The sequence below is a fragment of the Protopterus annectens genome, chromosome 7.part0 (genome assembly GCF_019279795.1).
Source record: "Protopterus annectens isolate FY-2018-M chromosome 7.part0, PAN1.0, whole genome shotgun sequence".
NCBI lineage: Eukaryota > Metazoa > Chordata > Ceratodontiformes > Protopteridae > Protopterus > Protopterus annectens.
In genome coordinates this window covers 297286423-297302332 of record NC_056739.1, presented here as the reverse complement: position 1 = coordinate 297302332, position 15910 = coordinate 297286423, and the positions used below count along the sequence as shown (strand labels likewise).

Genomic DNA, 15910 nt, shown 5'->3' with positions numbered 1-15910 from the left:
GGAGCACAATCAATAATATATTTCATCCTGGCCAAACCAAAAACCCCCGCCCCCAACTTATCTGATAACACAAACAATATTGCCAAACAATTTAACATATTCTTCACTGAAAGTGTTCTAGCACTGTGTCTTTTTGGCTTTTCCCGGTTAGGGGTCGCCACAGCGGAACTCCGGTCTGCTAATGATTGGCAGTTGATTTTTATGTGCCGAGTTGCCAGCCCTGATGCACAACCTTCAGTGAAGGTACTCCCATTCACGCATGTCTCCACGCAGAAGACGCTCTAGCTGAGAATCGAACCGGACAGCGTCTTACAGTGAGGCGACAATGCTACCGCAGCACCACCACCGCAGTGAAAGTGTTCTAGCACTAAGAATAGCAAATCTCTCACAATGCCAACACCCAACAATCCAAGCAATATTGTAAATGCATTCTCATTTCAGACAGTCTCAAAACAAACTGTTGCAAAACTATTATAGAAGTTGAAACCCACTTCAATGGCAGCAGATAACTTGCCAGCAGAATATCTAAAATTAACAGCAGATATTATTGTTTTCTTTGTGTCGATACTTATAAACCGCTCTGTAACAAAACAGTATGTCTCAGCTATTTGAAAATTGCATATATTACACCATTACACAAAGGAGATAATTCAGCAGAAATACCAAACTACTGGCCCATTGCTATACTTTCACCACTTTCTAAAATTCTGGAAAGATGCATCCACTTTCAACTTCTTAAATACCTTCTAAAGAATAATCTCCTCTCATCATCACAGCATGGATTCTGACCACATAATAGCACTACTACAGCTCTTCTAAGGTTCACTAATACTGTAAATAAATTCAGAGATGATGGCAAAGTAGTGTCTTCAGTTTTTTTGGGCATGTCTAAAGCATTCAATACAGTTTCCCATCCTAAGTTACTGTCCACTCTGAAAAATCTTAATATCAACCCTGATGCTGTTAACTGGTTTCAGAGTTATCTATCTAGCCACCAGCAACCTGTGAAATGGAAGCAAGATCTATCTCCACTCCTTCCTGTTACACTTGGAATCCCTCAGGGTTCAATCCTTGGGCCCCTCCTCTTCAGCATATTCATAAATGATCATAATACTGCCTCCTGTAAAGCATCTATCTTACAATATGCAGATGATTCAGCCCTCATATGTGCAGCATCTACAATAACTCAACTTCTTACAGTCACACAAAAAGCCTTCTCTGATATTGAAACGTGGCTAGCAAACTCATAACTCATTCTCAACCCTAATAAAACTACACTTATGATCTTTCATCCATCTAAACCTATTAATTAACCTTCCAGCTAACTTTTATATCACTGCCAGTAATAATACTAGGATTTTCACAGATTCCCAAACAAAACTATTAGGTGTCATAATCAACAACAGACTAAAATTTGACATACACATTTCTAACACAATCAAAAAGGTTCACAAGAAAATGGGAACAATGTATGGAAACAAAAAATTATTAACAGATGCTGCAAGAATAGCCATAGCTAGAACCCACCTTCTTTCCTCACTCTTATATGCATCCCCCATACTTACCAACCTCAAAAAGTCAGAACTAAGTAAATTAGAATAACGTTATAATAAGACTGCCAAATTTGCAACAGATTCCACACATTCAACCCATCATTGTCAACGCCTAAAAATCTTGTTTGGCATTACCTCGTGTTATGAACTATAACCAGTTAATAATGGCTCACAAAATAATGCAAAGTTCTGAGAATGTACCTTCCTAAAATAAATCTTCTATAACCCTACTCTAACATTCGTACTCTTCGATCATCTAACAAAGACTTACTCTAAGTAACTGAAGTATCCAATACAGCAGGCACATCTGTTTACTCTAACTTTGTTGCTAAAAATTGGAATACCCTTACACATAGTTAGATCCATAAGCAATCTTAATCATTTAAAATTATCTCTCAAAAGACACTTATTTGAATCCTGGCTTTGCACATGTAACACTCCAGGTTAATTATTAACTTAGCATTACTTACTACAGTTTGGCTGTATGTACTAACTCTGTTAACATATCCCTTCTAACAACACTACTTCTCTATAAGTAGTTACATTCCTAGCTGCAAAGCTCATCACAGAAGTATTAATAACAATGCATTACTTTGCCTAAGTGATTCTCCCTGCTTAATTTCCTAACAAATGATATTTTCCTCCACATATATAAATTCAACCATATATTTGTCTATATTCAAGTGTTTATGGTCATATTCTATTTGATATATGTATATATTTTTGTTTTTACATTTTTGTCCTGTAAATGTGTTAATACTCATTTTTTTGTCAGTTTTGTTTATAATTTCTATTACTTGTTGTGATAATTTGTATGTAAGCTTAGACTAGAGATTTTCTCCCTAGGCCTCTGCTGAAAATGGACACTGTCTCAGTCAGACCATCCCAGTAAACAAATGAAATAAATAAATAAATGTATATATGAAATTTGGTTTCTTTTATTTTCTCTCCCCTAATTAATTCCTAGTAAACTAACCTTTCACTCATGTTGGCATTATTACTTCATTTTAGTGCAGTTGTTGCTCTGTATATTACCTTTAACTTGACTGCTTACAATGTTAAGAACATTTAGTACTGTTCCTTTTTTAATAAATACATAGGTTGACTTAAAGTAGTAATGTTCCCTGATGCATATACATTTATTTTATATTGATTAATCACATTGTCATAATAAGCCTCTTCCGTAAAGAAATACTGTACCACTTGGATTTGTCTTCAGCAGAAAGACTGATATACATATTTAACTAATTCTATCAGATTTAAAAGTGGATATCTAAAAGAATTTGGTGGGATCTGATGCAGACATTTGACAAAAGCATCAGCTTAAAAAGTTTTGAACCTGGAGCTGTAGTCTCTGCGTAGGACTACAGTCATGGTATTAAATAGGAGTCCCAAGCATAACTGCAAGCTGTTGTGAACCCGTGTCATATGTATCAGTAACAGGCCATGGTTTGTCGTTGAGGTGGCACACAGATCAAACCAGAACACGAATCACAGAGATAGTTCCAGTTTGTTAACCCAAAAAGGAGAAAGAAGTTTTCTTCAACAGTGCCTGATACACCTCTGAAAACTGAGGTTGAGAAACCTGAAGCAGTGCTTTTTTGTCACTAAAGGTAGTGAAGACCCCATAACTTTCTCTTATTTCACTGAAGGAAGAATTTGTCCAGAGTTTTCAGATTTGCCTGTTGCCACCCTGTTTAGATGTTCTGTTTTTGAGAGGCAAGCACTGCTTAATGAAAAGATTGTGTTAGATAACGGTAGACTCTTTAATGAAAAGAGCAGGAATATGTTGTGGTTTCACAGAAAATCTTGTAGTCTATCTAGACTTCAAAGGCAGAAACGTAAACCTTAAAATGATGAACTTATGTTTTGCAGCTTTTGTACAGTACAAAAGGTATGATGTTGTTTACAAAATATTTTACAGAACTGAAGAGTGTAGTCTAGTAAAATTGTTGTTTATATAGGGAGTAGCAAAGGTGTCATATGATGTGTTTAACAATTGTTGTGACCTGGCTGGTATGCTATGGTCAGAACTATGGTCGCGCTTGCAGTTAGTATTCAGCTCAGAGCCATCCTCATTATTTTATTCTCTGCACTGAGTTTTCCAAAAGCTTGTAAGCTTTTGAGCAGTTTATATGTAGTCTGCTATGCTTCTGTCTTGACACTGAATTTGGATTACTATTTTTTGAACTATTTAAAGTATTTGATGTTTATATCAAGATATCATAGCTACTGCTTTAGTATTTATTATTCTTCATATGTAGCACTCAATCTTGTTTTGTAGTCAATTTTAACTAATTTTGCTGTTTCCACTATTTTCTTTTTACAGACTGCAAGGTTTATGCAGTGGGAGGTATGGGGCTAGATTTGCACCCTCAGAACCATCTTCAACAATATGACATATTTAAAGATATGTGGGTATCACTTCCACTTATGCCAACACCAAGATATGGTGCCACAGCTTTCATGAGAGGATCCAAGCTCTATGTCCTAGGTAAGCAGTGACAACCACTCTGTAAAAAGAAAATCTTAATCAGTAGTTGTAAGAAAAAATCCATTTGTCTTGTATATGCAATGTAATAAATACCATAGGCTTACTAACAGACATGTCAAAGGTACCTTGTGTGGCACAGATGAACTTTAAAGAATCCTGTCTGAAGATGTCTCATATTATTAGTGTTACTTCCATTTAAACACGTCCTTGATTAGACTTGCCACAAGATGGCTGGTGCCACTCATTATGATGCTTAAAGTATAAATTTATCACTCCACTATGACAAGTATCACCTTTGTGACAGTGATAGTAGGATATAAAACATACCCTAACTTATGGCTTTCCACAAGTCAGCCAAATTTTCAAAAGTGAGTATCCAATGCCTAGATTATAGGTACACCATTGCCAGTGCTACTGTGATAAGATGAGTCAAATGAAAGGCATTCATTTTGCCTGCCCAACATCTCCAAGTCATGCAGCTAAAAGTACAATATAGTTTCTTTCAACAAGGATCAATTTTTATTGCAAGAGAAATGAACATATCAGTTCCAAGGAATACAGACTTTGCAATAATTCTCATGCATGGTGCATTTAACTTCATTACACTGAATGCTAGTAAAATCATAAAAGTATTATTATGTATAGTACTAATAACTAAACATTTGTAAGGCAGTCAGTGCTTACAGGTTGTCGTTCAAACAAAGTGTGCTATGTTTTCATTCAGTAAACTTTAACTTCTAGTTAACCATGTAGTGCCAGAGGATGCCAGGCTAAAGAATACTGATTTTAAGATATGTTTTTATCTATGGGCAGAGTAGCTGGAATGTGTGAATATTTCAGGCCAATCTTTTTTTTCTGTCTTGCCTTTATTTGGGAGAAGTTTCATTTAATTTGTATTTATTTATTTAACATTTGTTTACCGAGAAAGTCTGACTTGGAACAAAGCCAAATTAATGACATATTTGTGAAAATAGATTTGCTCTATCTGAAAATGTTTACAATTTTTCTTCCTTAGAGGAGTTTGGTCCACTATGCTTTATACAGTACAGGATAGCTAGGATATTTAGTTATCTCTAGTTTAGCTTTTTCTTTTCATACTCTGTATGTGTTACTACCTAATATTTTGCTATTCCTTCTGCACTTTCTTGGTTCTTTGCTTATTTTTTGTGTAACTGCATTGTTTGCCTTACTGTTTATGTAAGGTTTATTTATTTTTAAACTCTTGTGGCTGGTCTTTTTATTCTATATATATTATTGTTATTTATTATCTGAGAAAAAAAGATTATTATTTACCAGTGTTTTGCAAGCTTATCACCATTTAGCTAAATCATTTGGGACTACTAACAGTGAAACTATCAAGTTGTATAATTTCATATTGGCTTAATCAAGAGCAGCTATATCCAGGGTGGTGGCAGTGCTACCATGCCAGAGACAAAGCTGTGAGGAATTGGAAAATTCTGCCAGACTACCCTGGAAATTGTGTGCATGGACATATATATGAAAATAATCTGTGTGGGTAAGAGGCTCTGAAAGACATCATGTGTCACACATCAAGTGATAAAAAAGGGGCCTGAGGTGCAAGGCCAAAGTCACAACTTTGTAGTTGGCCTGTGTGCAGTCTAATCCAGGAGTGGATGTTAAAAGCCCACTCTTAGGACATCAGTACATATTACCTTTATGATATTTGGTTGTTGCATTTTGTGTTCTGGTTATTGACTTAGACTTGTGTGCACTTTTTCCATTTTAACCAGTGGTGTGACGTGAGGTAACCCCTTTGGCTCCTGATAGAACCTTTCTTCATGCTGATGGAACTTATGCCATCAGTCAGTGATGGTGGCTGTTGTGTGATTCAAATGCATCCATGCTACTTTTCATTACAAAGCAGTCATATTTACAGTATTTTCTTTACAAACTTCAAAACAGCTTACACAGAGCATGCCTGATACTTTTTACTGAAAACTGTGCATCTTAATCTCAAAGTTACAATCTGGTAGGGATACTGAAAGACGTTTTTCATAGGTTCATAGTTATGATATGGTGGGAAATAAATCTATCATGCCAGCAGGTTCTATTTATGTCTCGGTGCAGGTTAAGGTCCTTGGTGCTTGTATTCTTGATCTTGTTAGTCATGTGTAGGTTCAGGAGATTAAGCAGTCTAGGGTCTTTAATGGTGCAGAAATCTAGGCACAGACTACTGTGAAAACACCTGTATGAGACAGAGTATGGTGAGATGGCTTTTAACCAATCTTCTTGATTTAAAGTCTTTGGGGTCTATCTAGTTGGCAGAATGGCTTAGAAAGGTACATACCAAAGGGAGCATTTTATCCCATAATTGCTGTGATGAGGTAAGTATAGAGATATATTGTAACATCCTTATTAAAAGATATTACTTTGGAAGTTATTTATGCCATCTAAAAAGATTTTCTGACTATGACTAATGCAAGGTAGTTAAGGAACAATATATTGTTGATGAATCTGTTTTAAGAGGTTGTGTTTTATATGGTTTGAAGTAAGAGAATTCTTTATTATCCATGAAAACCACAGTATTATGTTTAGCATTAAGTTTTTTGTCCAGGATTTGTGCACCAGATGCTATGTCTGGTGAAGCCCACATTGAAGGATGTGAGTGTCTGAAGGGCAGCATTATAGTTGCATTGAATATACACTCATTAGCAAATGTAATGAGTCATAGGCTGTTAAACTCTGGTTAACTTTAGAGAAGTACATATACAATAGGATGCAGCCCAAGACAGAGCCCTGTGGTGTTGTGCTGGTGAGTTCCTATTGTGAAGAGAGGTACCCACCATGCTAACTGGTATAAGTCCTGTTTGTGAGCTGGTTTGCTATCCATTGGATGAAGTAAGGATTAACTTTAAGATATGTTAACTTGTCAATAATGCCTGTGTGGGGAATTTTATTAAAAGCCTTAGCTGGTTCCAGCTATGCAGTGGAGACCCCCTTGAAGAAATAAGTTAGATTAAATGGACATGATCTGCCTTTAATAAAGACAACTTGATTAGGATAAAAAAATGCACATTCCATTTATCATTATTTGCAACATCTTCTGTGATACATTCCATGATCATGCAAATGGCACTGGAGAGATTACTGGTCTGTAATTACTTGGGGCTGTGCTTGGACCACCTTTATGTAGAGGGATCAGTACAGCAGTACTTCAGAATCTGGTGCATATCTAGTGGGGAGGCTTAGGTTAAGTATGGTAAGAAAGAGTTGAGCATAGCTATATCTGGCATTTACTATGAGGCAGCAAGGCACACTGTTGGGATCCCTGAAAGTCATGCTCTTGGCTTTTGATAAAAATGTTAAGACATTATCAAAGGTGATTATGGGGAAAATGTGGGTTGGGTGGGTGGAGTGAAACTGGAGCAGAATTTATTAGTCTTTATGTTTGTAGTGGTCTTGAGATCAAACTGTTAGATTTTCATTGTAACCAAAACTGAGTGTTACATCTGAGATTTCTGGTGTAGTTAAAAAAGTGCTGAAGTTGTTTTTGGCATAAGTGGCATTTTATAATTAATAGGTAGTCTTATATTTTCTAATGGAGTGCTTGAGGTCTTTGCTAACCTGTTTTAGGTTCCTTTTGTGATGACAGGAGGAGGTTTCCTACATTTGGTAAATAGCCTTATCCTTTTAGTATACATTTTAGCTAATGTGAGAATTCCACCATATGGGTTTATTCCTAACTTTTTCACTGTATCTGCGACATTTGGTAAGAGATGGCTGTGTGCAATTTTTTAGTATGTTGGTAGAAATCTGTGGTAAATGCAGCAACTTTAGCAACGGTTTCAGTGGGGGAGGAACCATTTTTAAATGTAAAAAAGTTATCTGAGAACAGTATGTGATTTGCTTTCGAGTAATCTGTAATAGGGTTTTAACTGGGAGAGTGGTATTAGTTCTGAGAAAGAAGGAGAAAAATAAGCCTGGTGGTTGGACTTAATAAGAGACGAGAGACACATGATTGGTTGCAAGTATGGGCAATATTGATAAAGACAAGGTCTGAGGCAATGTAAGATTTCATCTTGGGAATTCTCATTTTGAAAATATGAGGGTTTACATAAATATTATAGTATTGGAGTGTCAGTTACTGGTAGGTTATATAAAATCACCTAGAACCACTATACTGGATTTAATAATACCCTTTCCAAGTAAATTTACTGACAAAACATGATGAACAGGACACACATACTGGAACTTATAATTCGCAATGGAGTGGTAGTTCATTTTGTTTAGTGTGAACAGAGCTTCATGAAACTCAGTGTTGATATTGTGTGTAATTTGGGGTGAGAAATTTGGACCACAGGTAAATATGGAGATGCCTCTGTAGTTTCCAGTGGGTCTGATTGAATGGTTAGCAGTGACCCTAGGTGTAGAGAAAATGTTATCAATACAGTGATATCTAGTTTTAGTAAAAAGGTAGCTATGCATGTGCATGAGAGATGGGAAAGTGGCTTGATGTAGGCTGAATTAGAATTTTCTGTGTTGGTATGTCTAGGAGTCAGATTTTGCCTAATAATGGTATAATAAAGGTTTCAACAATTTTTGGATAGTATGCAAAATCCAGGAGGTGTAGTCCATTTCTGGCAAAGCAGGTTGGCCTGTCAATTAAGTAGCACAGTGTATCTTGGAGAATGCTGTCAGTTATTTAACCAATGATTAAAGACAATTATTTGTCCTTGTACTATGGCATCATTCTTGGTGAGGGCACAAACTTGCTTAAGACAAGAATTTTACCTGTGTTAGAGGCATGCATAGGGAGTCCCATCATTTCTCTTTCTGCATCTCACTGAAGGAAGTGTGCTTAAGAATATTCAGCCACACACGGGAAAACACGAGGTTGTATTCGTACTTTGGGTGGAGGGATGTAATTGTGCTACATTACAAATTGTGGCACCAGGGAGTAGAGTGTTCCTAACTGTCGAGTTTCCATTTACAAAAAATTTACCATGGGAGGCTGCGGCCTTTGGGATGCCTAATGGGGTGTATAGACTAGCATCACTGACTCCTCCTAATGGAGGTGAGTGAGGATGCGAGTGTGAAGGTAGCAGTAGGTGTTTTGTTGTTGTTTAGAGGAGTCTATGAGCTTTCAGTTAGGATTTCCGAACAATACTGGCATGTGTTAGTTTACTGTTGCACTGTTGCTTAGATACCATGGAACCTAAAATGTTTGCCACCAAGAGAAAATGTGTCCCATCATTTTCAATGATATTATGGAAAAATGACTAAGCTGAAAACATTTACAAAAAAATCAAGATGGAATTCTGTTCCTTTAGACATAGGAAAACATCTTAAATGTATTTCCTAGCTGAATGTCTCATTACCTTTTTCTGATAAATTCACTAGAAAATTGGTAGCCTTTTCAGAGATATAATGAATGAGTAGAAATAGGCCAGAATTGTCAGAAACAGCTAAACAACATCTATAAAAATGGTCAGTATTTAAAAGGTTGAAATATTTTTTTCACTTTCGCATGGTTCCTGTCTAAGGAAAAGCAAAACTATTATGGTCAAAGATGTTGAGACCTGCCAGAGCTATTGAATGGTATGTTATTTTGACAGTCTTTCCAAATAAGGTATGAAAAATGTGCACAGCAAGAATGACTAGACATTTGTCTAACACTTTTGACAGATAATAACCACCCTGAAGAATTTTTAGAGCTGCTGATAGAAGTAGTTTGTTTAATAGAATTTATTCTTGTATGTCTCCTTACAATAGTTAATGATAGCATATCATACTCTACGTATTTTTCGTCATTCGTGTTTTTATTTTTTACAAAATAATCAGTATGCCATCGCATATGAATAAAAAGTAAATTGTGAAACACATTTTTCTACATGATCTTCCTGAAACCCATTCTTCAACCTGTTTTTTTCACCATTGTCCTGGCATCTAAGGACATTGGGAATAGAAGCAAGAATGTGAGGGATTATAAGCCATTATACCATGACCCCCCATTAATATTCTAAAATGTGCATGCTGATTGGTCAGCGTGCACGTTGTAAATCGACTTATACTAATGGAAAAAGGTCCGGTTCCCCGGACTTTTTCCATTAGTATAAGCCTTTTTTAAAACACTTTCTCGCTATGTTAAACTCCTTTAACATAGCAAGACAGTGTGTAAAAAGCAACAGAGATCTTGCTTTCTCCGTTGCTTTTTTTTAAAACCTGTCTCGCTATGTTAAATGGGTTTAACATAGTGAGACAGCTTTAAAATAAGCAACGGAAATTTCCGTTGCTTATTTTAAAGCTGTCTCGCTATGTTAAACCCATTTAACATAGCGAAACAGTTTGTAAAAAGCAACGGAGATCTTGCTTTCTCCGTTGCTTTTGCCCACAGCTGTGATGTACTGCGTAGGCATACGCATGTGCAGTACATCCGAACTGCCGCGGAATACCAGACAGCTGTGGAAGGGCAGCAAGGAGGCATTATACAATGCCATTATTTAAGAAAAGTAATTATTTTTTTTCTTAAATAATGTCATTGTACAATAGCAATAACCCACTTTTGGGTGTGGGTAATGCTGGATTTACCCACGGTTGGCTTTGTTTGGACACTCGGGCTTCACCCTCGTGACCAAACCACGCCAACCGTGGGTAAATCCAGCATTACCCACACCCAGGCGTGGGTTATTGTTATATTATCCTACAGGGTGTCCAAAGATTGTATGCTCTGCTCCTCACCCTTTCTCTTCTTGGCTAACTGGTGTTTTGCATTGCCTGCTACTTCCTTCTCCTACACATGTGAGCAGGTCCTCACAACTCCATTGTCGAGCTGGATAGCATTGCTGTTGCATAACCTACTTTCTCATGTAGAGCACGTGCCTGAAGTCTAACCCACAGATGTTGCTGCTACAGTGGGATTCTTATCAAGTCCCCCTCCCTGAGGTGGAGCCCACATCAGACACTCGGTTCCTTCCCTTCTCAGCCAGCTCTTTTAGTACTTACCTGGGATACTAATTGGACCTAGTCTTGGCCAGTATTTTATCACTCGTCTCGGTGCCACAGACGACATGACTTAGAACTTTTACCTAGATGTGTTGTTTCTTTGTTATTCTTTTCTGTCCATACCATGTTAGTATTGCATGAAATATTACTTTACTTTAGCAACTTGCTTCACTAAGTGCTACCAACTGCATTTCAAACTTTCATCACAGCAAAATCTCTTTCACTGTGGTCTTTGCAGCCCCTGCCTTCTTTTCTAGACTCTGGGACCATAAAAAATCTTTCCTGTGTCAAGCAGTATTGATTCACCTTGGGTGGAAAAAAGTTACATGAATACAGCAGCCTCATATGTACATATTGGGGTGAAATAAATGATGCAGTAATGTCCAATTATGTGGGCATTAAAGGAAAACAATGGACAATCCTGGGATGTTCTGAGGTTCACTGCTGCAAGATAAGAACCTTCCACCCTTTGGGGATGTATTTTTCCCCATAATGCCCATCCTAGAGGGCACTATTGTCAGTAGTATATGTCACAATATTTTTTATTGTATGTTTTTTATGTTAAAGGACTGTTTCTCTTGTTTCTTATATATTTTTTATAAAATGGATTTCCTTTACTTGTTTATTTATAGTGAAATATTTCACATATACTTTTAGGAATGGATATAGAATAGTCAATGAATATGTAAAGCTAATTGCAAATGTACATAATTATTAATGTGTATATGTGTGCACATGTGCGCTCATGCATATTTGTCTGTCACTCTGTGTGTGTGTGTGTGTGTGTGTGTGTGTGTGTGTGTGTGTGTGTGTGTGTGTGTGTGTGTGTGTGTGTGTGTGTGTGTTTGTGTGTGTTTGGCTAAGTGCATTTGTATGTGAGGTTATGCTGACTGTGTGTTTGAGTGTGACACTGTTTGGCTGTGTGTGCTTGTTTGCATGGTTAAAAGTTGAAAAAAAGAACAGTGGAGGAGTTCCTTAATAAAAGCTGTCAAAGCCAATGTATGGCAAACCACCCTTAATTGTACATACAGTATGTCATGGTAAATTAACAGCTGTCAGATGAATAACGTCAGTAACAAGTGTTTTTTTTTTTTAAATTTGAGCTGTTGTAGTCTGACAGCTGTTTTAACAGCTGTCAATGAGGGGAGGATGGAAATAAGTGCCTGAAGTTAGCTTGCCCAACCTTGGAGCAGGGAGGTGGTCTGGCCCTATGCAGTATTGACACCTGCTGTAGAAGAAGTGCATGGCATATAATGGGGCATTGGCTCTTACATGCTATGACTGTGTGGTAGCCTTCATGGTGCATGTGCAGGTAAGGTCATGCCCCCAAGAGAAGGCATCGCACACTTTTGTATATGAGAGTGGGCATGTCAGCTGCTGGGGGAAGGTAGGTCCGTACCAGGAAAAGCTCTGATGGCTGCCTTTATTACAGCCTCCTGTGACTAGTTCTTTGCTCACTGGGAACAAATGGATTGTAGGAGAGCTGATGGTTTGCAGGCATCAGGGAAAAAAATCACAGAGGAAAAAGGGAACTGATATTTCTGCAGCTGTCATGGTATGTGTAGTAATGATAGATATTACAAGTGCAGAACATCCAAAATGTACTTGCTTGTTCTTTTACAACTGAAAAATAAGAACGCATATGTGAACATACTTTGACACTTCATTGCTGCTGTGTTTAATATCAGATATTTGGTGGCTGTGAAAATAGCTGCCACACCACAGTAGTTTAAAAGTTTAACAGAGGGATACAAAGTTAGTAAGAGCCTTTAAAGCAGCAGGATTCTAATTTATCAGAAGACTATTGTCTATCTTGATGTTCATCATACATACAGCTGCAGTCATAACAGATGGGTTCTCCTGCTGTCAGGTGGGTCCTCGGTTGGCCGAATTCCAAAATCTAGGTCCGGCGTCGGTTGTCGTCGCTTCTTCCCTGACGTCAGTGCGCCAGGGGTATAAAAGAACCAGCCGACGCCATTTTCTCCAATCTTTCTTGCCGCACGGTGCCCGAAGCAGAAGCAGTTCGCAAGTGCCGGTCGGCCAGCTCCTGAAATTACGAAAATTTTGCAACCGAAGTCTTCTTTAAAGTTAAGTACCCCATTGGGGAAACTTTTCTTGCCTCAGACCGATGTCAGACAAAGTTAATAATTGTATTTCTTGTGGGAAGCAAATACCGCATAAGGATTTTCATTCCCTCTGCATTCCTTGCTTAGGCCCAGGCCATGACGTCTCGGTTGTCGTTTTTGTGCTACATTCAACAAACGCACCATTAAGCGTCGGGCAGAATTCGCCCAGCACTATTTTGTCAAAAAATTTAACTATACTATGTCGTCAGATACTCCGACTCCAGTTTTGTCTAAAAAACACAAAGATAAGGACCAACACACGAGGTCCGTGGCCTCTACCGACACCACGCCAAAGCCGACTACAGGTGGTCCGGCTCTCAGCGAGGCGTCTACGCAGCCCCTGCCTACCGACGACACTTCTTTGGCGGTGTCTTCTGTGCCCGGGGTCGCAGGCTCCTCGGCCAACACTCCGACTACAGATACCGAAGCCACTCTTGGTGGTGAATCTCAAAATGTAGACAGGTCTGCCTCCTCTCAAGGTGTCTTCAGACCTTCCTCTTCTTTTTCTATCAAGGCTTTCACTAAGTCTAAAGCAGCCATGCATTCTAAGAGACAAGCTCCACAGGGCCCTTCTACAGGCCCCATGCCTAAAAAACAGATGCTTAAAATGGCTGAGGATTTGATTACTCTTATCAGGGGTTCTCAAACCCCTCCCCCGGACAAAAGGCCCAGAGTGGAGGAAGAATCCCCCTCCTCTGACCAGGCCTCCATTATTTCAAAGCACTCTGATGAACAGGAGCATTCTTACTCCCCTTTTTGAAGATTCTGATGCTGAGGAGTCCATCCCCTCTGTCTCCCCCCCAGAGGATTGCTCATTTGGGGAAACCTTGCATACCTTAAGGGAACACTTCCACTGGGAAGGCCAAGAGTACTCAGATTCCAAGAAAAGGCTTAGGGATTTTCTCTTGCTACCTCAGCACAGGCCTCTGGCTATACCTCCAGTCTTAGACATACTAGATGATGTGTACTCGGAGGCCTGCCTTAACCCGGATTCTTTACCTCCAACCCCAGTCAAGCCTGACAGGTACTACCGGGTTCCTGACTCACACCAATTTTTATACAAAAGCCATGCGGCTGACCCAGAAACTATCTCACAGGGCCCCAAGGGAATTAAGGCCTGCACTGCTAAAAACCCATTACCTTCCAAGAGAGATTCCAGATCCTTAGAAAGGTGGGGAAAAAAGGTATACACCTCGGCCACCTTAACCATGAGGGCATTAAACTGCCAGTTCCATATGCTAAAGTACCAACAGTTTCTGTTATCACAGTTGAGAAGCAAAATGTCACAACCTGAACAACCAGACTTGAAGGAGTTGCAGGATTTTATGCATAGTGCAGAACAAGTGGGTAAACATACCTTGCAATGTGGTTTTGATGCTCTAGAGGCCTCATGTAGAGCTGCTGTTACAGGATCAGTCATACGTAGACATGCCTGGCTCAAGGAGCAAACCTTACCAGATCATGTCAAAGCTAAATTACTAGATGCCCCTCTTCAAAAGGATGTATTATTTGGTGTTAAAGCTGAGGAGGTATTAAAGAAAATGGAGGAAAAGGCTAAATCAATGCAAACAGTGAAAGATTTTCTACAGGTGCAACCTCCACGTTTCAGTAGAAATTGGCCTTCCAAAAATTGGTCCTTTCCAGCCACGGACAGACCCCAAAGAGGTAGATACAGACGCCCGAGGGGCAGAGGGCAATCTCAAGGATCGTTTAGGGACAGACAATGGCAAGCTCCTACACAAAGAGGTGGTGAGGATAGTTCGCAGCCATTCAGAAAGCAAGCCCAATGACTTTCCCCTTTGCATGCCAAGCAAGGCTCAAATGGCAGCACCCTTAGGCAGAAAACTGGCATTATTTTCAAAAAAATTGGCATATTGTCACAAAAGACAAATGGATCCTGGACATTATAAACAGAGGCTACAGATTCCATTTTCACACCCTTCCAACAATAAGAGGCATGCCAAACCTGACACACAATCAAAGGGCAGAGGCACAAAGACAAATTTCAGATCTCATGGACATGAAAGCTATTCAAGAGGTACCTACTCCCAAACAAGGTCAAGGTTATTATTCCAGACTATTCCTGGTACCAAGGAAGGGAAAAGACTGGAGACCTATTTTGGACCTATCCATCCTAAACACATTTTTACTCGTACCAAAATTCTAGATGCTCACATTACAGCAGCTTCTTCCCATGCTGGGCAAGGAGTCTTGGCTGGTAACATTGGACCTCAAGGAGGCATACCTGCATGTCCCAATCAGACAAAATTGCAGAAGATACCTCAGATTTCTTGCAGGTTCAACCCATTATTAATTCTCTGCATTGCCCTTTGGCTTATCTACTGCACCCAGAGTATTCACGAAATGCCTGGCATCAGTAATTGCCTACTGCAGACTTCAAGGGATACAAATATACCCATATTTGGACGACTGCCTGATCCAAGTGGACAGCAAGCACATACTTCTGAAACATCTGGCTTTTGTAATAATGTTGTTGAATTCTCTGGGATACACAGTCAACAAAAAGAAATCAAGGCTAATACCCTCTTAGAAAATAATTTTCCTGGGTGCCAACTTGGACACAAACACCCAGATGGCCTACCTCACGACAGAGAAGCAGGGGCAACTAACTTAATACTTCAGAAAACAAGAAAATTTCACCAGGCTGACTGCAAGGAAAATCCTGCAGGCTCTGGGATTCATGGCATCTTGCATCCTACTAATCCCATGTGCAAAGCTGCATATGAGGAAACTTCAATGGTACCTGAAAAACC

At 38.9% G+C, this 15910-nt stretch overlaps 1 protein-coding gene across 1 annotated transcript in view; it reads left to right on the top strand.

Moving 5' to 3' along the window:
• KLHDC8A (kelch domain containing 8A) overlaps nucleotides 1-15910 on the top strand; it is a 581975-nt gene that overhangs the window by 426400 nt on the left and 139665 nt on the right. Inside the window, exon 6 of the mRNA XM_044076810.1 lies at nucleotides 3883-4047. Within this exon, the coding sequence (XP_043932745.1) occupies nucleotides 3883-4047 (165 nt within the window). The remainder of the gene's footprint in view (nucleotides 1-3882; nucleotides 4048-15910) is intronic.